The sequence below is a fragment of the Aspergillus niger genome (assembly GCF_000002855.4).
Source record: "Aspergillus niger supercontig An04".
NCBI lineage: Eukaryota > Fungi > Ascomycota > Eurotiomycetes > Eurotiales > Aspergillaceae > Aspergillus > Aspergillus niger.
In genome coordinates, this window is record NT_166539.1 from 1,274,732 (window position 1) to 1,294,928 (window position 20,197).

Genomic DNA, 20,197 nt, shown 5'->3' on the forward strand with positions numbered 1-20,197 from the left:
TTGGAGTGAAACATGAACGGGGCTGCTCCACTCCAGCTCAATCCTACGAACCACTTGGGGATCTTTTGCGGTCGGATATCAAAACTACCCACTAGCTTGGTAATAGATGATCATGATCTATCAGTGGAGAGGGACTATACCAACGCAAAATATAGCCTGTTGTCCCTATTCTCCTCTCACTTCTGGGATGGCTTGGTTGATCTGATATCGGGCGGAGGTGCGACTTCTTCCCCCACCGCATGTGTCGATTTGGTCGCGTTGACTATGGTTGTTGCAATGGGAAGTTTGGCTAAAGCAAGATTCATCTCGCAGTTGACAAATGAAGAATGTGCAATATCATGCAGCTCTCCGGCAATGCATTCACTTCAGCTGCCAACAATGACACCCCCTGACCAAGGTTGGGGTTCAGCCGAGGTCGGATCGTCGAGACCAGAACACGATGAAACCGGCCATCATGAGACAATTCGACCTCCTTCCCAAAAATGAAGGAGCAGTGCAACCCAACCTCGGACCGCTTCACAAACCGTCTTATCTATGGACGCCATCGTGTCTCGGCAAGAGGCTAGGATAATACTAAAGCCACGGCGCGATCCGTTCGTTGGTTGCGGTGAAATTGATTTAATTACCTTTCCCCTCATTTAATGCTCCGCTCCTCGCCAGCTGGTCACGCAACCCACCGGCTGCTTGTTGTCTCTCATGGACTCCAGAGCACCCCAGGATTCAGCAGGTATGCACCATGGCTCTGCCACTGCAGCGCCAGCAGAGCTGCCTCCGTCGGGCCCTGTCTACAAGGTCTACAAGCGGCGGTTCTGGGGATTGGCCCAGTTGGTGCTGTTGAACATTGTTGTTAGTTGGGATGTAGGTTCTCTCTCTGCCGCCTCTAAGAATGTGCACTCTTCTGATACCCGCCGTCGTCTAGTGGTTAACATTTTCCTCGATATCGACTACTGCGGCTGAGCATTTCCGCGTTTCTGAGAGCGCCATCAATTGGATGAGCACCGGTTACCTCTTCGCTTTTTGTGTCGCCAGCCCGTGAGTTTAGCCCTGAATATTTCCAATTGTCTGCGGTGCTTGGAAGCGACTGGAATTCACGCTCATTCTTGCTCTCAGCGTAGTGATCTTCACTCTCAATAAAGGTGGCCCTAAGCCCGCCATCATCACCACCTCAACCCTCCTCCTCGTCGGCAACTGGATTCGATATGCAGGAACCAAAGCGAAAGGAGGCATCTTCGGTGTTGCCATGTTCGGACAGATCCTCATCGGACTGGCGCAGCCATTCTGTTTGAGCGCTCCGACGCGATACAGCGACCTCTGGTTCTCTGACCAGGGCCGGACCAGCGCAACGGCCGTAGCCACCCTTGCCAATCCGTTGGGTGCAGCATTGGGAGAGCTGATCGACTCTTTCTGGGCGACCAAGCCAAGCGAAGTCCCGAACATGGTTCTGTATATCTCTGTCATCGTAAGCCTTCCTCAGATCCCTCCACACATAGATAGACTAAAGCCAAGCCGGCCACAACCTGTCCCACTCACCAACTAACAACCCAAAAGGCAACGATAGCAGCACTCCCTTCATTTTTCATTCCCTCCAAGCCCCCAACGCCTCCAAGCGCTTCATCTGCGAGCACCAACGCCTCCGCACCTCTCCTCCCGGCCATAACCCAACTCCTCAGAACCCTCGAGTTCTACCTGATCTTGATCCCTTTCTCCATATACGTTGGCTTCTTTAACAGCATCTCCTCGCTGCTCAACCAAATCCTCGAACCCTACTCATACACCGAAACCGAAGCCGGCATTGCAGGAGGCCTTCTGATCATTGTTGGGCTCATAGCCTCAGCCATCATCTCTCCCCTCACAGACCGCTATAAGCACTACCTCGCCACCATCCGCACACTTGTCCCTATCGTAGCAATCACCTACATTGCCCTGATATTTGCCCCGCCCAGCTCCGCCGGCATCGCACCATCGTATGTCGTGTGCTCCCTCCTCGGAGCTTCCTCCTTCGCCCTCCTTCCTGTCGTTCTGGAGTACCTGGTCGAAATCACGTATCCCTTCTCCCCGGAGATTGGAAGCACTATCTGCTGGACGGGTGGGCAGTTGCTGGGCGCCATATTCATTCTAGTTCAGGATGCATTGAAGGCCGGAGAGGACGCTAACCCGCCGGCCAATATGCAGAACGCGTTGATTTTCTCTGCTGTTGTGGCGGCTGTCGCGGCGCCGTGGCCGTTGTGTATTGGCTGTTTTGGACGCGATGTAAGGAGACGGAGATTGGATGTTGATCGAGGCGTGGAGCTGGGCCAGGAGGAGGCGGGTGAGGAACAGGGCGATGAGGAACGTAGAGCTGGAGCTGGAGAGGATGACAAGAAAGGATTCTTTGGGTTGAGCGTGGCGTGGAGGAAGAGATCTGGAGATATGTGAAGTCAGTGTGTACAGGAATGTGATACCCGGGGTATTGGAAACCATGTCCATCGAGTTTGTCTATAGCAGGACCCCTGTTGTACCTAACCTGTGATGTGTAAATAAAGATCATATGATGCCCGAGACAAAAAGAAAATACCGAGCAGAGTCTAGGACAAAATGACATTCATCTAAAAACAAAAGGAAATAAAAAATAATAATAGAAGCACAAGTTTCAAACAAGGCAGAGACCAGCTATCTGTACATACACAGTTGAAGGCGACCGCCCCCCTTCTTAACCATTTCCATATTCCATGCCATCCATCTTTCATAGAGATAAAGTAACAACAGCATGCATCATCACCGACTCGCAACCCGTATCGTCGAGGGCGGGCAGCGGCCGAGACAACACTGGATGTTCCTTTCTTTTTTGATCTTCATCAACGGCAGGCCCGCATGGCCATCATTATAAATCAAATCAAGGGGATCGATCGTAATACGCCTTTCTTGTCTTCCCTCGTCGCGGGTGAGGATCCATTCTAGCTTATCATGCTTGGTCGAGCAAAAAGGGAAACGCGACTCGCGGAGTAGGATGGAGGAAGTAAGGGAAAAAACGTCTTTATCTATCGATCGATCGAGAGTGATTTGATTCGTTTATTTGAGGGCCTTCCAGAGCTTGGGGGCGGCGCACTGGGTAGCGCAGTGGGTGAGGTGGAAGACTAATAGGAATGGTGTGTTAGTTTATCGATTTCGTTATCAATTGTATGATTGCGATATCGTGTCGTGACGAGAATGAAAATGTCATGGTGTGCTGGTGAACTTACACTCCTCAACGCAGTCCTCCTTGGGGCCCTTGTAGTCGGGGTCCTCCTGCTGCTGGGTTACGCGCTCGACGCACTCATCGAAGTGGTGCTTGTAGGGGGCGCACTGGGAAGAGTTGGCGCACTCTGAAAGAGATAATTGATTAGTGAATGTTCGAATTGATGAGTTTGTTTGCCATGGGATGAGTTGTTCAGTGTCAATGGCTCAGAATCGCATGACGTGAGGGTCGGTCAGCGTGCATCCATCTGACCGACTACCCATCATGTTGTCACATTGTCCGTCTGGAACGAACTTTCCCCCAAGGAAAGTGCACTGAACAAGTGAGATACGAGACTGGCAGTAAACTTACCCTCCTCAAGCTGGGGCTTGATGTCCTCAGGCTCCTCCTCCTCCTCTTCCTCTTCCTCTTCCTCCTCTTCTTCCTCCTCCTCAGCGGGCTCCTCCTCGGCGGACTCCTCCTCAGCGGGGGTCTCCTCAGCAGACTCCTCGGTGCTCTCCTCAGCGGCAGGAGCGGCCTCCTCCTCGTTGTTCACGGCGGGCTTCTCCTCAGCCTCGGTCTCCTGGCTGGGGGTGGTGGTGGTGGTCTCCTCGGCGGGAGCCTCAGCCTGGGCCTCGGGGAAGCCGAAGGAGGACATAACGTCGGAGAAGAAGTCGGAGAGACCCATCTTGTCTTTGAAAATGGTTTCAATTGGGAGAAGAGGGCGAGAGGGGGGTGTGGGCGGTGGATGTCGCGGTAATTGAGGATGGGGTTGGTTTTAACGAACTCGAAGCTTTGGCGTTGCTGGTTTCTGCCGGCCCTGGAAAATCGGAACACCCCGGCCGCCGGGCGATGGTCGCAATTATCGTACACGTGATTGGCCGCTCGGGTCGGCCGTGACTAATGCGGTAATATCTCGTTTTCTTACTCTATCAAATTAATTAATTAATTAATGATCGTGCCGTTCCGTTGTTGTTATTCTGAACTATGGGTTTTACTATTTGTGATGCACTGCATTTCAATAATAGAATTTCAAGTAGTATACAGGAGAAATATTAAAAAGGCCGCTTGGGCTTGAAGCTCTCGCTGGAATATGTGTGGAAGGAAATTGGAGACTATCTAGTCATGGAAGAAAGCATGGAAGAACGCACCAGCCCTGGTTTTAATTGCCTAGACGCAGTCTCTCTTCGAATGCATCCACCACACTTTGCTGCTGCACCTCTTCATAATCCGGTGGGGGCTCCATTGGCTCCGAACCCGCCTCTGGCCCTGTGTGATGAGACTGTGAACTCACAGGTTCCTGTGCAGTGCTGTGGACAGCCCCAGATGTGCCACCCGATGGGCCGGTGTACGCAGGTAGCTCGTCGAGATGGATTGCAGACATGTCAACATTTTGGGCACCTCGACTGCTCGCCTGCGTATTCTCGACAGCCTGTTGTAGACGCTCCTTGATTCTTTCAAAATTGTTATGAAAATCGAACGCCCCTCCTTCTTTGAATGTCACCTTGAGCTGCACAGCAGGCAAAGACGCAGGGATGCCTCCTCCAGATACCGGCTGGACCAGAGCAATCCATGCATTGGGCCCAAAGAAGGGTGCAGTGACATGGGCGTCATGGACATTAAGTAATGGTGCGGAAAACGATTGAAACTCTTTCGTTTGTTGCGCGGGAATGTAAACGATCTGACATGATTATGTTAACGAGAGTTTGTCAGATGATAGGGTCCAGAAGCAAGACAGTACCCTCTGATTTGTCAGGTAGACTCGGCCAGCATTGCTTTGCTTGGAAAAGGAATCCTTGCTGGCGGTAGAGCCTAGGGGTTGCAGAGACAGAGTGGTCCGCGGAGGAGAGGCGAACAAATGATGCTCATTGGGTAGTCGAACAAAGCCTTCGGGGCCTTGCAGCATCACCCAGCTGTTATGTTGGGTATTATAATTAGCATGAATTTCTCAGCGAACTACCACCATTTTGGCTTGAAAGAAGTATACATCGCAGGTGTTCTGACTGAGAAGTGCGCATGCAAGGGTGTCATGGGATGATGCAAGAGAGTCAAGGGAGAAGAAAGCTAATCCTTCTGACACAGCATGCCAGAGGTAATAAATCAGAGGTGATGAAGTGATGAAGTAAAAAAAGATCAATACTAGACGCATGCAGAACAATAATCAAAGTAGCTCAACTGGGCATGGTGGGGAACATCTACATACTTGATCGACATGTTGTCAAAGCCACAATAGAGAACGTGGTCTGTGTGGCTGAGTGCAGACTGTGCCGGGATGCAGGCTAAATATCGTGGAATCCAGATATTATATCGTTCGAGGTTGAGTTACTGGAGGGATGGATTCAAAGTGCAGGATGAAGACAGGATAACATTGGCTGAAACAATCCACCAATGGGTAGTACCAAGGTCCAGTTTCAGGTGAGACGATCCAGGACTGCTTGGCAAAACGGAGATGATGAAGATCCTCCAAGGGTTGGTGAATGTTTTCCGATCGTTGATAGAGAGATACCAGGCAAAAGAATGGCAGATGTGGTATTCAAGATCACAGTTCGTTGATGGCGAAGCACCCGAAAGTGGCACTGACGGGAAATGAGGCGATAGCTAGTAGCCGCAGCGGACCACTTCCGTAAACGACAAATAAGTTGAGTGTTATCTTTTCTTCTATTTGTGTGGTAATAATATTCGATGAGAAAACAGACCTCCTAGGGGTTTTCAACGATGCCCAGGGATTCCTGAAGGGAAAGCGAGCCAGTGAAGCCCGAAGGCGGGAGACGCAGCAGTCCGCGGGGCGGCCGTCAGGCGGGGAAGCTTTTCCAACTCTCCAACTTCTAACAATCAAGGTGTCTCGGTTCGAACGGCTGGCCAGCTTGGGATTTTCCTCAACATGCCGGACATGCAGTCGCCATCATCTCGGCCCCGAATCTATCAGGGAAGATTGGGAAAACAGGAGAATCCGAATATCCAAATTGCGATCATTATCAGGCCAGATTGGGCTTCCGTCTTCCCGGCCTTATCTTATTCTAACCATGGATGGACTAACTAGGGACTACTGCGCCCGCTACTCGCATACTTCCTGTAACCCCTCGTTCGGAAATCCAATCGTTCTCGCATGCGATATAGTGCCTATATTGCGATTGGATGAATTGCAGAGTGGATGTCAGTCTAGAAACTACTAGTAGCACCCAACAGGATGATTAAGCTAATAAAAATCCCATTTCTGTGGATGGAAGCCCGCATACTCTATCCTCGTGCCGACGTCCACGGACCTCGACTGTCGATGGTTTGCAGCAATATTTAAGCACAATCATGCAGCATTCAGGGATATGGACATGGATTTTTGAATCAAAGTGTTATTAGGGAGTGCGCGTTCCTAGGCAGATAACACGGACCTCTCGCGCTTTCAGAGGCGGAAGACTATTCGGTGGTTGGACGCATGGGCACTATCGGCACGGTCAGATATAGTTACTACCTGAATATCTAGCTAGCTAAATCTTCGGAGATACATATTTTGGATTAAGTAGCTTAACAGTTCTGCACCAACTCTTTGTGTCTTTCCAGAGATAGACCTATGCTTCCAACGTACTTCTAAGCCACAACTATTCGCGAACAACCCTATCGGGCAACATAGAATGACTCGACATTCAATGGAAACCCCATACTAAGTTCGATCATATTGGAGAGCTTGACTGACTCCTTGCATCAAATGGTAACAGTTAAAGATGAGAATGGGTGACGCTAATGTACATAGCTAATCTTGGCCTGAGAGATGTCCTCAAACAGACGGTGATAAGGACGAGAGCCACCCATGCCTGCTGCCAGAGTTACTTATATCTGGCCAGAACCATTAGAATACGCTTTCTCTCCTGGTATCTGCCAATGTGGCTGTCATGCAAGATCACAAAGCGATGGCGGCTGCTCGGTTTGGTCGAAGCTTGTCAGCTGACAAGGCAAAGTGGCTGCATGTGGCCCAGGAGAATCTTCCCCGCGTGTCGCTGTGAAGTTTCAGCACCGTTTCTCTACAAAGGCTTCTCAGATGACTTTTCTTTCTGACCGTTCGGGAGGTCAGGATGGCCGTTGAGGCAGCAAAAGGCATCCTCAGGCATGGCCGGGCCAGGCTGGGGAGCCTCGAAGGCGCGGTTACGTTGAGAGCTGTTATTGGGTATTTAGTATTTACACGTGGAGAAAACCGTCCGATCAAAGTCACGGCCGACCCACCCCGTCTTCCATCCAGGTTACGTTTCCCCCTTCTGCGCTATTTCCTTTGCCTCTTCGCTCGTTGTCACCGCTTTCTGCGACTTCAATTACCTCTTGGACCATTTTGCGGTGTTCTGTCGCTCCTTGAGGGTCCGCCGAAACCGACGATCCCCGTTACCCCCGGGAGACGATCCAACGCGAATAAAAAAAGAACAGTGTAGCCTGATGAGCACGGCCCTACCGGGCACATCCCCAAGCTTACATTACCCTCACTATACCTCTGGTGGCCGTCATCTCTTTCATATCTGCTCTCCAGTTTGCTAGGGTGCGGCTGCTTGGGCTCACTTGTCAGGATATCGAGATACTGCCTGGTGCATCGCCCCTGCACTACACGGACACCCCCCGTCTTGCATCGTGAAACGTCCTCCGCATCTTTCGCAGCCTTCCACAATTCAGCCCTTTTTGAGTCGGAAAAGCTTGTCATACTTTGAAATATACGCATAATCAGCCAAAATGTCGACATCGATACACTTGTCGAGGTTCCGGAAATGGCTCCTTGCTTCGCCGCCAATCGAGTTTGCCATTGGCCAACTCCGGGACCTCTTGGTTGGAGCAATCCGTCAGGGTCCAGTTCCACAACATATTGCCTTTGTCATGGATGGTAACCGGAGATTTGCCCGAACGCACGGGATTGAAACCGTAGAAGGACACAACATGGGGTTTGAGGCTTTGGCAAGGGTGAGTCCGATGGAGTTCGGTTCATGGATAACTTTTGCCTTCCGCCAATATCAGCTGCTGACTTATACCGATGATTTAGATTCTCGAAGTCTGTTACAAGAGTGGCGTCAAAGTGGTTACAATCTACGCCTTCAGCATCGAAAACTTCAAACGCTCCAAATTCGAGGTGGATGCATTGATGGAGATGGCCAGGGTGAAGTTGTCGCAGATGGCTCAGCACGGTGAGATTCTGGATCGCTACGGGGCCAAGGTGCGGATATTGGGTCGGCTGGACTTGCTCAGGCCGGATGTTCTTGCTGCAGTGAACCGGGCCGTCGAAATGACCAGTAACAACGGTGACTGCGTATTGAACATCTGTTTCCCGTACACATCGCGCGATGAGATTACCACGGCTGTTCGAGATACCGTGGCTGAGTACAGCCAGCCTCTTCCGTCGACTCGTCCGTCGTCCATCTCCTCGAGGACGCCCTTCTCAGAATCCCACATTACACAAAACATCCGAGCACAGGCGCAGGTTTCGAAAGGAGAGGAGGTACCGAGTGACTCGGAGGCGGCATCAGAGTCATCAGGAGACGGCGAAACGACGAAGCACAAGACACCGAACGGAGTCTATGAAAATGGATCTTCGTTCTCTTCCTCGTCGACTCTCCATCTCGCCGGTCAACAAGATGCTGCCAGTGGGAAAGCCCCAGCAACGGAGCCCGCCGTCGGGAAAGAGAGTCTCGTCTTTATGTCCCCCGAGACGATCACGCGTCAGACGTTGTCAGAACATCTATTCACCCATGACAATCCTCCTTTAGATCTGCTGGTCCGGACATCTGGAGTTGAGCGCTTGAGTGACTTCATGCTTTGGCAATGCCACGAGGATACGGAGATCGTCTTCCTTGATGTCCTGTGGCCGGACTTTGACCTTTGGCAGTTCCTGCCCGTGATGCTGAGATGGCAGCGTCGAATCTCCAAGTCAAAGAAGAACCCGGATGCAGAGGGGAACTTCGACGGCGAAACATCTGACTCTGCGGAGGAAACTAATGGCAAGGTTAAAGATCTGTAGATGGTTGTGTTCCCTTAATTCTTTTCTCTATTGTATACATGGACTGGGTTACCAGTCTGGCATCAATCATTGGGAGTTTTGGAGTCATCCTTGGGAGCATCGACGAATATTCCCCCATTTGTCATCTAGAATTTATGGCAGTGAGCTGAAAGGTGAAAAAAAGAGGGTTTCCATGAGCTTATATAGATGCAGGCAGCGCACATAATTATATGGGACAGCATCTCCACCTCGGGGAATCACGGATCATGTAAAATAATCAGATAAAATAGAGTGTCCGCTATCGCAGCCTCCGATACCGCATCCGACCAAGTGGGCAGCCCCACGTGACTCACACTGGCGGGGGAATCGAAGCAACCACTCGCAACACTGACTCAACTCATTTCCTCTCCTGATATTGTTTTCTTCCTATTTTCCCAATTTAATACCTTGATATCTTCTCAATTGTCATCATGCCTGTCGCCGGTTCCAAGGTTCTCCTGTTGGGCTCGGGCTTCGGTATGTCCCCCATCTCTTCTTCCCCCCGGACCCCGCATTGAGGGTCATTGATGGATTCCATTCCACTGACAATGTCTCGATAGTCACGAAGCCCACCGTTGAGGTTCTCAGCAAGGCTGACGTTAACGTCACTGTTGGTACGTACAGCTCAATTGACTGATTTTCTCCCCTTATCTTATACTATCCGGTTAGCACCCAACATTAGCTGACCATCGTCCACTATACTCCCAACAGCTTGCAGAACCCTCGAGAGTGCTCAGAAGCTCTGCGAGGGCTTCAAGAACACCAAGGCCATCTCCCTTGATGTCACCGATGATGCTGCTCTTGACAAGGCCTTGGAGCAGGTCGATCTCGCCATCTCCCTGATCCCCTACACCTTCCACGCCAATGTCATCAAGTCCGCCATCCGCACCAAGAAGCACGTCGTCACCACCTCCTACGTCTCCCCCGCCATGATGGAGCTGGATGAGGAGTGCAAGAAGGCCGGCATCACCGTCATGAACGAGATCGGTCTGGACCCTGTATGTCTACCTATACAAATCATAATCCTTAATAGTGAACTAACCCAGCTTTCAAATAGGGTATTGACCACCTCTACGCCGTTAAGACCATCTCCGAGGTAAGTCCAAACTTACCCATACCACTGCTACCACATAACCCATCCCTAACCCACCCCTTAGGTCCACGCCGAAGGCGGCAAGATCACCTCTTTCCTCAGCTACTGCGGTGGCCTCCGTAAGTCAACCACCCCCCTCAAACCTCTTAATCCACACAATCCTAACCCCCTTCAACCAGCCGCCCCCGAATGCTCCAACAACCCTCTGGGCTACAAGTTCAGCTGGTCCAGCCGCGGTGTCCTCCTTGCTCTCCGCAACGCTGCCAAGTTCTACAAGGACGGCCAAGAATTCAGTGTCGCCGGCCCCGACCTGATGGCCACGGCCAAGCCCTACTTCATCTACCCGGGCTTTGCCTTCGTCGCCTACCCCAACCGCGACTCCTGCCCCTACCGGGAGCGCTACAACATCCCCGAAGCCCAGACCGTCGTCCGCGGCACCCTCCGTTACCAGGGCTTCCCTGAGATGATCAAGGTTCTGGTTGACATTGGCTTCCTGTCCGACGAGGGCCGCGAGTACCTCAACACCCCTATTGCCTGGAAGGAGGCCACGAAGCAGATCCTCGGCGCCACTTCTTCCGCCGAGAAGGACCTCGAGTGGGCCATCGCCTCCAAGACTGCCTTCGCTAACAACGATGACCGCGACCGCATCATCTCCGGTCTCCGCTGGATCGGCCTCTTCAGTGACGAGCAGATCACTCCCCGTGGTAACCCGCTCGATACTCTGTGCGCTACTCTCGAGAAGAAGATGCAGTATGAGGAGGGTGAGCGTGATCTGGTCATGCTGCAGCACAAGTTCGAGATTGAGCACAAGGATGGCCAGAAGGAGACTCGTACTAGCACTCTCTGCGAGTATGGTGTCCCCGGTGGGTACTCTGCTATGGCTAAGACTGTTGGTGTGCCTTGTGGTGTTGCTGTTAAGTTGGTGTTGGATGGTACTATTAACCAGAAGGTATGCTCCCATTCTCTTTGTCTTTTGGAGCTTTCCTGTTCCGTATCAGGCTGCTTTGCTAACGGTAGTTGCTACTCTAGGGTGTTGTTGCTCCCATGACTATGGACATCTGTGCTCCTCTGATCAAGACCCTCAAGGAGGATTACGGCATTGAGATGATCGAGAAGACTCTGTAGAGAGGGGTCTTTCTCTTATGATTCTCTTCTATGATGATATATTAGCGACTTGGGAGACGGGTGTTAGAGAAAACAAAATAGGGTAGATCAAAATTCAGATCGGTTTTGAAGCAGCATTTCTTGCAAGCAAGAACAATAGAGGTAATATATGTAACAGGTACCAGAAGTGTAGAAGTTCAAAGATTTATATCTTCTTCCTATCGTGATTGTCTCATCTACTAATATGTTCATGGTCTGTCTATCGTGCATTCGTTGGACGCATACCCCCAATTGCTTGGAGGGGAGGAGTTTTATATCAGGTCAGGTGAGAGGTAAGGATGAGTCGGCGCAAGATGCCTGTTCCCAGAAACACAGTTTGTACGAATCCAAAAAGCAGTTCGCTACCCCCGTCTTCTACAGGACGCGTGGATGCAAACAGGATCCTTTGTCGCCCTCATACCCCCCAAGTGCTGAATTTAGATCATGATATGGTCATGGTTTCGCGGTTGCGCTCAGAGAATAGTGCCAAACCTATACCAAGAAGAAGAAAAACTACCATCAGCAACTGTCTCCAAGAATAAGAAGATCTGGCAAGCCATTGTGAGGAAGCAATTGGCTAAAAGGCAAAACAAGGGATTAGAACATACCCGAAAGTCTGCTTGATGCTGCGGACGTAGTACACATCCCAGTTCTGCTTGGTGACATCCTCCTGGCCGACAGGAACGCCGGTCCAGGTCACGCGCATCTGAGTGACGCCGTCGACATCGTTCTGGTCGAACTTGATCTCCAGCGTGCTGAAGTGACCGGCGGGCCACTGGGCCAAACGCCACTTCTGCTGAATCAAGGTAGGGGCCTCGAGCTTGATGTACTCGCCGGTGACGTTGCCGTCGAAGATGGCGAACTTTCCGCCCACCTGAGCGCCCTCAAACTGGCGAGGGGGGCCGCGAGTGAAAGCAGCAATGCGCTGGGGGTCGGTGAAAGTGTTGTACAGCTCCTCAGCCGTAGTGCGGAACTCGTCCGAAGCGGTCACGGTGGTAGTGTTGACCGAAACCTTCTCCGCGGTAGTAGTGGTGGTGGTCGTAGGGGCAGAGGATTCCTTCTTGGAAGTCTGGGGGTGGTACTTGGGAGCAGCGAACCCGCTGGAAGGGTTGACACCAGGAGCGTGTTGAAGGTCCTTGCCGTGTTCAGCAATGAGGGCGGGACCAAGCTTGGCCAAAGCCTGTCTGAGCTGAGGAACGAGCTTGGAGCGAACCAGATCCTTCACGGCCTGCTTGGAAGGAGAATCCGAGTAGTTCTCAATCTCGAACTAAAGAGCCATGGGGTTAATTGGCTGGACAGCTATGGGAATACGAGGGGCTAAAGGGAACATACGACGTACTCATCTTCCTCGGTGTCATGGGCAACCTCGGGGATGGAAATCTTTCCACTAACGGACTCGTCGTCCGTAGTCTTACCTGTCAAAGGTCTTAGTGGTGTGCCCTGAACAGAGAGAAACACTATCATTGCTTAATTACGAACCTTCATACTCGAGTTGTACTTTGACATCGAACAAGGTGATGACCTTGCCCTTTCTCTGACTGACGTCTACATCGCCATCCATGCTCAGCAGGTTGGAGATCTTGGCAGAGACTCCGTTCTCCTCCACGGAGAGGACGGAGAGGTTCTCCTTAAGGTAGTCCTTGGCCCAGCCGGAGGCATCCTTGTTCACCCAGTGCCAGTTGTTGGGGTTGTGAAGAACCATGATGGTGGTAGTTTATTTTATTATCAATTGGTCTAACGATCTCGATGGAAAGAAAAGCTGCTCTATTGCGGGGCTGAACTTCGCTAGTGGGTCAATTTGCTTAGCGAGTCCGAGTCTTTCTTCTTCTTCCTTCTTTCGCCAAAAAAAGCTGTTGTTCTGTACCATCGCACACACAATATTAGCATTTATTCGTAGCCATAAAACGTAGTGCGATAATGTTCCAGTAGGAGTGAAGGCATCGTTTCAGGATCCGGATAGCGTTTCCCGGACCGCAAGCTACTCAGCATGGAAGATGAATTCGTAAAAACATCCCCGTCTGACTGGTGCCAGCTATGAGTTCTCATCATTCGATGGGATAGCCCTCTCCAAGACAGGGTCCCCTCATTATAGAAGGGCAACCTGGTCAGGATTGGGAAGGAGAAGAGTGTGCAAGAATGGGTAGAAGAAAATTCAGAGGCAACTTACAGTCACAGAAAAAACGTCTCACTTCAAAGACGCTGGAGCAAAGACAGATCAATCAAGTCCCAGGTGGCAATGGGAGAGTAGGAGCAAAGAGGGATGGTACCGTGGAAGAGGGGGAGGGGGGAAGGTCCGTATTAAATAAGACTACGAGTGGTTTGGTGAAGGAGAAGGCAAAAGGGGAAAAAGTTCGAGGATTCGGAAGGAAACCTCTAGAAGCCGCAACGGTCACGTGGCTACCCGTCCGGTCATCGGCGCGGAGGAACAATCTTACCAGGATATCTCCATTTATTCCAATCATTCAATCAATTATCAAGTGGATTCGCAGCTGCAAACGAATGTGGGTATCTTCTAGCGACACAGCAATCAAATCAATCAATCAATCCATCAACCAGGAAACAGCATAGAACAACATTGCAGAAATAACCTCTTGATAGCCCCCTCGTCAGTCATCACTCGTTAACAAACAACAACTTTGCTTCATTTATGCCTGCTCCAATTGCTCCAGATCCTCCCATCCATCTTCCACCATTAGCTGCTCTTTCACTCGCTCGCGTAGGCGCTGAATCCCACTTCCCAGGGCCTCTGCCCACTGACCCTCCACGGTAGCAACCTTGTCTTTTAGATCGCTTGTCAATGTGCGCTCCTCATCCGTACGGGTCTCCTGCATTTCCTGCTGCACCTTGCCCTCGGACTCGCCCAGGCGGATTCGCTCTGCCTCCATGAGGTTGCAACTGGCCCTCATAACAGCGGACTTAACCTCGTGTAGTAGGCAAAAAAGGTTAATCTGCGACTCAATATACTGGTAACTGGATTTTTCCGCGTGAGATACCAGCGTATACAGGTACTGCAGTGGATGTGCCCGGTAACTCGGGTTCTCCTCGTATTCGTTGGCCGGAATCTGGACCGTAAAGCCACGGAGTTTCTCAGGGATCTGTTGCACCAACTCTGACAGAGACGGCGCAATGTCCCAGAATGCTGACAGCTGTATCTCCACCCCACGCGCTACATTTCCCTCGATCACATCTAGAAAGGATTCGAGACGTGCTAAAGCATTGGCCTCGTAGTCCACCCGGCGATCCAAGGCATCTTTGACAAAGAACTCATTGGTCTCGCGTACTTTGTCCTCATTGGAGGCTTGCTTATAGGGTAGTAGGACCACGGCTCTATACTTCTCGTCGCGATCGCTGATTAGATCAAATACCTCGCGGTGTAATTGCTCACGCGCTTCAAATAACCATTTGAGTTGTGTGAGCTTCTCTAGGAGCTCTGGCTTCTCATCCCCTTCCTCCTGTGTTTGGTCTGGGGTCTCGGATCGTGCGTCGTCAAACAGCCTGCCACGTAGCTCGTCAATGCACGCCGTAGCCCTGTCAATCCTGTCTGCAAGAATCGCACGCATCGGCTTGAATACTGATTCTTGGTATGTGTCCAGCCCTCCCTTTATCAGATCTCTTTCAAGCCGGTTTTCCTCCACAATCAATGCAGCCTCTGCTTCTGCCGCCTCCGCAAAGGTGATACTGCCTTGTTGGATTTGACTCTGGATGTTGGCCTTGAATTGCCGACGTCCCTCTCGGACGCGTGCTTGGTGATCTTGGAACAGCCCATCCATTTCCGTTTGGTGTCGCTGCCTGGCGGTCTTGATCTCCGATAAGTCTGTAATTGATCGCACCAATGTGCGATAAGTAACGAGGTCAGGATGGCTGTTGTTGACCGCAGGATAGTGTCGGGGATACGGCGGTGGCAAGGTGATCAGTCTCGAGACATCCATCCTCTGCACTTCTTCAAACCGCCTACTAGATCCGAGGCGGACATTGTTGGAGTAGTCTTCCAGGGCAGGCTCCTCGTGCCACCCAACCTTTTCGGGAGGGTATTCATCGGGACCATATGCAGCGTACTGATTACCCCCATTCGATGTGCCGGCATTCCCTGTGTCAGACGAGCCCTGACTTTCCTCCCATAGCAGAGCCCCGCGTGATAATCCCATATATTTGGTCTCCCTCTTTGACCTCTGCACTCTTCGCTCCCCCCCTTCACTGCTAGAACCAGTCTTTGACTCCCACCATCGACTAGGCGCCCGTCCCCTCGAGCTCATCTCGTCATTACTCAGCCCAAGACTTGCGATTGGTGAGAGGCACGGCTGATAATTGTTCCACCAGGCCGATTCTGGACGTACCTGGGGTATGTCCAGCTTAGGCGCCGTAGGGTTGGACGCCCTTCTAGAAGATGGACCGGGTACTACCTGGCTGGTCTGTGGCACTGGCGCTGTTTTGGGAGGGGAGACAAACAATTTACGGCGTACACTTTCAACATCAAAAGAATCCAGGTCCCATACTTTAGCATACCTCTCACGCCGGATCTGGGACTCTGAGATGATGAAGTCGGCAAACAACCGCAATGCTTCTTTCTCATCCATCGTGCCGGCCTCCTTCTCAATGAACTCACGATGTCTCTGTATAGCGTTCCGGACATAATCGTCATCGCGTTTAATGACAGAATCGAGAGATGGATTTTGCTGGGCCGACACGCGACGTGGGGCTAAGGGGGAGACTGTAGTCACAGGCTCGTTTGGAAGGTGTAGTATATGTGAGACTGGTCGTTCTTCCTTGGACCCAGGCCGAGACGGTGTAGTTTCTGAACCAGATTGCAGAGGGGGCGTTGGTAGGGCTTTGGGAGGTAGTGCTGGCGATGTACGTTTGGGGAATGCAGACGACCTTTCTGTTCCCGGTGAAAATGGCGGCGTCTGCGCAAACCGCGAATTTGAGGTCGGTGCTTGAGGACTCGGCTCAGGCTTGGGGGTTGAACAGGACCGGTTTGAAAATAGACCCCCAGAAGACGCCCTAGATCGTGATGTAATTTGTGGGCCATCAGAAGAAATGCTACGAGTGCTGAGAGGTGCAGCTTTGGCCGAAGCGGGGTTTCGGCCGTTATCCGTGTCCACGCTCGATTCTCCCAGGACTAGGTTGGAGGGTTTTAGTTGTTCGAGAGCTTCAGCCCAGGGGTTGCTGCTCATGGAGACAGCACTGAGGCTATCAAGCACCTGGCTTTGCCTGTTCCGGCGTTCAATCCTCCTTTCTCGGATGCCTTTAGCATTTGGGTCTTTGATAGCTGGGCTCCGAAAAAGACCACCACTATTGGGATTATGACTTGCGCGAGACGACTCTAGTGATTCCGGCCCGTTCGTATTGGATGTAGTTGCCGTGTCAATGGTTAGGGGTTGCCTCTCTGTCCTGGGTTTAACATCGATTGTTTCATCGACCCATCCAGCTGGTGTTGGTGGAATGCTATCCAAACTTGTGCCTAAAACCGGAGGCGGCCGTGCCCTGCCGCCCCTAACAGGACCTTGCGAGTTCCGGGATGACGACGAGTCAGAGAGACCATTCACGCTCTGTGACCTTGTGGCCGGCGGCGGTCCTGGTGGGGGTGGAGGAAGGGGCATTCCCGGTTCCCAACTAGTTCCTGGAGGGGATCGTGCTCCAGACTGACTATGAGCTCTTGATGAACTCGCACTGTTGACGGCTGGCCCAGCAGATACGGCCCTTCTTGCAGCTGGAGGCCGATCCGTATCAAAGGGTTGAGTAGGCTCAAGCATGTTGCTATCGTCGCTCAATTGTGTCGAGTGGAGATTATCAGGCGAGACGACAATGTGCGGCCCTGGCCCTGCCATAACTGACGCAGGTTCTCTATAAGTCTCTGATCTATTCTGGGATGAAGACCTAGATGAAAGGCCTGGTGGCAGCGGCGGAGGCGGTGGTAGTGAAACTCGTCGATTATGGCTCGACTCACTTCCCACGAACATCGACAGAGGGCGAGTACGGGGAAGACGGCGTTGTCGATACTCTGAGGGAGCATCCACACCTGCACGCACCGCCCCATTATATGAAGAGCTAATGCTGGGTGACGTAGAGCCCATTGATGATGTATTCTGACTGACATTTTCTCTCTGATGTTGCTGGCTTGGCGGAGAGTATGGTGGTGGAGGCGGCGACAAAGATACATCTACAAGGTCACATTAGGTTCGATTTCCTGGTCACCGAGAATATGCAGCAAGCTAGAGATTCCAAGACTACAAAGGGCAAAGGAATACAGGAGTATGAGGCAGTCAGAGAAGTAGGGACAGAAGAAAAACAAAGACAGACCTGAGTGAGGACCGGTTGACCGTGGCTGAGAGACGATCCGCAACATGCTATTTGGTGGCGTATATGTAGCTTGGCCAGCATTCATTGAGCCACTGCCCACTGGACCCCAATCCTGAGGATTGTAAGGTACATTGTATTGTCTAGAAGCCATTGGTGACGATCCGATTGCCGCCCCTCCAGGCGAGCCTACGGCGGGAGACTGGCCTTGTGTGAAAGGACTAGACAATGAGGTCGACGAGAGAGGGGTGGAACTGTAGCCCGAACCCAGCGCGAGCCCAAGCCCTTGGAATTGATGACCACCCAGCGATGTTGTCAGAGGAGGGGGCTGTACAGCATGCTCTCGACGACTAGGAGACGGCTGGTTACTGGAGGTAAGAGGTGTCGGCCAGCCGCTGTAAGAATAAGGACCAGACGGCGGCTCGTCGCCAGCATTGCCCGACGATCGCCAGCTATAAAGAGGCCGTGGATCAGTACCTTGCAGCGTCGCGAGACAGACACGAGAACAAGTCGAGGACCACAGCGTGTGAGAAAAGCTGGGCGCACCTATTCATACTAACGGAAGGATGCAGGGCCAACCGAACACGGAGCCATGGCTGAGGGCTGAGGGCTGAAAGGCAGGAGGGAGATTAGATTGTGCCAACACGACGAGCGATTGAGAAGGAGCCAGAGAGGGCTGAAGCGCAGACCGATTTCTATTCTTTGCAACAGCCTCTGGTCCAACCAGGTGTGGATGAGGCTTGCAGGCCCAGACGGGCCAGTCGGTACGTATCAACGGTTCGACGAGCATCGTGGGTTTCGATCGACTGACCAGGGAGGCCAGCAAGATGCGTGCTAGAGTCCCTCTAAATGTTAAAAATAGCACAAGAGCCAACAAGCAGCGGGCGGGGATAAGAAATGGAGTTGCAGGTCTTGACTCTTCAGAGAACTAGTGCATCCCGCGACATGCAGCCCGGCCGGTTTGATCACAGGCGGCGTGGATGCTGGCGCTTAACTTGCCCGTCCGCGCCCTCTCACAGGCCCGTCGCCCTCCGTGCTCCCCCTCGCCCAGACCCTGCTCCAACAAACCAGCATCGCTATCACATCGGCCTATGACCAAGATGGTCAAGACTAGTCAGGCCTGGCAGTAGTCCAGACATCTCACAGGGTCCGCGATAGGGCGAAAGGTTTGTCCGTTGGCGAATCGGGCTCGCCATGACAGGGGCACGGGACGGCATTTCGCCTCAGACCATGAGCGCCTACACATAATAACAGGACATTACAGGGTTATCGATGGAGACAGATGCAAGTACAACCAGGGATTGATTCTTATTATAGTAGCTATAGACTTGGACTACTGCAGGCCTAAGATCCCGGCGGAAAGAACATGCCAGCATGTTGTACGACTCCTGCCCGCATGGACAGGATCGTTGCCCCAATACAATTGGAGCATGTCGATCAAAGATTAAGACCTAGAAAATTACTGAAGTCATGTCAGCCAAGACTCCACACATTATGTGCAACGAAAACAATCATAATGAAAAAGGTGCATGTCAGATCCAATGCCCTGTCACAGGCGGTGGTCATCAAGGTTAAATATTTATGTTGACCGTCGTGATTATAATAGTAGTAAATCATCATGTAAACGAGGGGAAAGGGAGTTGCAAAAGAGTAGGTTTGTACTCACGTTTTACGTATAAGGTTGCAAGCTGTTGGCTGGCGATGAAACTACTGATAACTACCACGCTGGTCAGTCACCATAGACGCGTGAGGTTGAAGATGATGTAGTGACAACATGTTGACTGATCAGTCATGACGATTGTCGTCCCGGTCGGCGAAGCCAACTTGGACATATGCTTGTCTTTATTTTGTGTCGTTTCATCATTGTGCGATGTGGGCTAGGCGGAGAATAGAGGTGGTAACATACAGATACCTGACTGTCAGACTTATACTGGAGATAGGTTGTCCCAATAAAAGTTCATTGTACTGCATATGAGTTAGCTTTGGTCTGAGCCAACTGATGCAACGTTCTATTTGAGAACAAGTATTTCAGAAATGCATGAATGGTATAAAAAAGATGTTGTCTGCATCGATAACTCGAATAAGACTCGTCATCTAGGGAATCATCCTCTAATGATGGGGAATCGCAGGAACGGGGCTTGGAATTTACCTTTTAGTAGGTGCCGTAGGGAGAAGATCATAGCAAACTGTCTGCCACTTTATTTACCAGTTAGCTTCAAGCCAAGAGGTCGTATTGTGTGAATCTCAATGATCGAGAGTGTATCTCAGTGGGCGAGGTTTTCTAGGCCTGCCGCAAAAAGGGCATATCCATCAAGACCGGACGTTATGTCTGACGCCGTCGGAGCCCAGTGCCGTTTCATCTTCGAAGGGATGGAGACGAAGGAGACAGTGAGATTAAAGCTTACCCTTCGCCAATCAGATGTGGAGATAGAGTCTGTGAGATCTGTATACATTCTTGTAACCGTCAGCATATGCG

At 51.6% G+C, this 20,197-nt stretch overlaps 10 protein-coding genes across 10 annotated transcripts; 5 read left to right on the forward strand and 5 right to left on the reverse strand.

Moving 5' to 3' along the window:
* Nucleotides 1–12: 12 nt before the first annotated feature.
* An04g05200 (uncharacterized protein) lies at nucleotides 13–486 on the forward strand (the record flags this gene model as incomplete). The annotated part of the gene is made up of 1 exon (XM_059747522.1): nucleotides 13–486. One exon carries the CDS (start codon nucleotides 13–15, stop codon nucleotides 484–486), a length of 474 nt encoding a protein of 157 aa, XP_059600582.1.
* Nucleotides 487–729: 243 nt separating this feature from the next.
* Nucleotides 730–2,415, forward strand: An04g05210 (uncharacterized protein; the record flags this gene model as incomplete). The annotated part of the gene is made up of 4 exons (XM_001401848.3): nucleotides 730–858; nucleotides 920–1,032; nucleotides 1,111–1,459; nucleotides 1,549–2,415. 4 exons carry the CDS (start codon nucleotides 730–732, stop codon nucleotides 2,413–2,415), a joined length of 1,458 nt encoding a protein of 485 aa, XP_001401885.3.
* A 633-nt stretch (nucleotides 2,416–3,048) lies between these two features.
* An04g05220 (uncharacterized protein) lies at nucleotides 3,049–3,881 on the reverse strand (the record flags this gene model as incomplete). Its single annotated transcript, XM_001401849.3, has 3 exons — nucleotides 3,049–3,113; nucleotides 3,219–3,341; nucleotides 3,566–3,881. 3 exons carry the CDS (start codon nucleotides 3,879–3,881, stop codon nucleotides 3,049–3,051), a joined length of 504 nt encoding a protein of 167 aa, XP_001401886.1.
* A 474-nt stretch (nucleotides 3,882–4,355) lies between these two features.
* An04g05230 (uncharacterized protein) lies at nucleotides 4,356–5,407 on the reverse strand (the record flags this gene model as incomplete). The annotated part of the gene is made up of 3 exons (XM_001401850.3): nucleotides 4,356–4,874; nucleotides 4,935–5,106; nucleotides 5,397–5,407. The coding sequence occupies 3 exons, from the start codon at nucleotides 5,405–5,407 to the stop codon at nucleotides 4,356–4,358; spliced, it is 702 nt and encodes a 233-aa protein (XP_001401887.1).
* Nucleotides 5,408–5,745: 338 nt separating this feature from the next.
* Nucleotides 5,746–6,652, forward strand: An04g05240 (hypothetical protein; the record flags this gene model as incomplete). The annotated part of the gene is made up of 4 exons (XM_059747523.1): nucleotides 5,746–5,794; nucleotides 5,888–6,346; nucleotides 6,421–6,470; nucleotides 6,548–6,652. 4 exons carry the CDS (start codon nucleotides 5,746–5,748, stop codon nucleotides 6,650–6,652), a joined length of 663 nt encoding a protein of 220 aa, XP_059600583.1.
* A 1,245-nt stretch (nucleotides 6,653–7,897) lies between these two features.
* On the forward strand, nucleotides 7,898–9,173 carry An04g05250 (uncharacterized protein; the record flags this gene model as incomplete). Its single annotated transcript, XM_059747524.1, has 3 exons — nucleotides 7,898–8,122; nucleotides 8,202–8,536; nucleotides 8,843–9,173. The coding sequence occupies 3 exons, from the start codon at nucleotides 7,898–7,900 to the stop codon at nucleotides 9,171–9,173; spliced, it is 891 nt and encodes a 296-aa protein (XP_059600584.1).
* Nucleotides 9,174–9,622: 449 nt separating this feature from the next.
* Nucleotides 9,623–11,409, forward strand: An04g05260 (uncharacterized protein; the record flags this gene model as incomplete). The annotated part of the gene is made up of 7 exons (XM_001401853.3): nucleotides 9,623–9,668; nucleotides 9,752–9,805; nucleotides 9,903–10,189; nucleotides 10,249–10,287; nucleotides 10,349–10,403; nucleotides 10,464–11,233; nucleotides 11,314–11,409. The coding sequence occupies 7 exons, from the start codon at nucleotides 9,623–9,625 to the stop codon at nucleotides 11,407–11,409; spliced, it is 1,347 nt and encodes a 448-aa protein (XP_001401890.1).
* Nucleotides 11,410–11,900: 491 nt separating this feature from the next.
* On the reverse strand, nucleotides 11,901–13,129 carry An04g05270 (uncharacterized protein; the record flags this gene model as incomplete). Its single annotated transcript, XM_001401854.3, has 4 exons — nucleotides 11,901–11,919; nucleotides 12,036–12,694; nucleotides 12,760–12,842; nucleotides 12,907–13,129. The coding sequence occupies 4 exons, from the start codon at nucleotides 13,127–13,129 to the stop codon at nucleotides 11,901–11,903; spliced, it is 984 nt and encodes a 327-aa protein (XP_001401891.1).
* A 943-nt stretch (nucleotides 13,130–14,072) lies between these two features.
* On the reverse strand, nucleotides 14,073–18,511 carry An04g05280 (uncharacterized protein; the record flags this gene model as incomplete). Its single annotated transcript, XM_001401855.1, has 3 exons — nucleotides 14,073–17,584; nucleotides 17,725–18,173; nucleotides 18,282–18,511. The coding sequence occupies 3 exons, from the start codon at nucleotides 18,509–18,511 to the stop codon at nucleotides 14,073–14,075; spliced, it is 4,191 nt and encodes a 1,396-aa protein (XP_001401892.1).
* Nucleotides 18,512–19,678: 1,167 nt separating this feature from the next.
* An04g05290 (uncharacterized protein) lies at nucleotides 19,679–20,174 on the reverse strand (the record flags this gene model as incomplete). Its single annotated transcript, XM_059747525.1, has 3 exons — nucleotides 19,679–19,730; nucleotides 19,871–19,911; nucleotides 20,127–20,174. 3 exons carry the CDS (start codon nucleotides 20,172–20,174, stop codon nucleotides 19,679–19,681), a joined length of 141 nt encoding a protein of 46 aa, XP_059600585.1.
* Nucleotides 20,175–20,197: the final 23 nt, after the last annotated feature.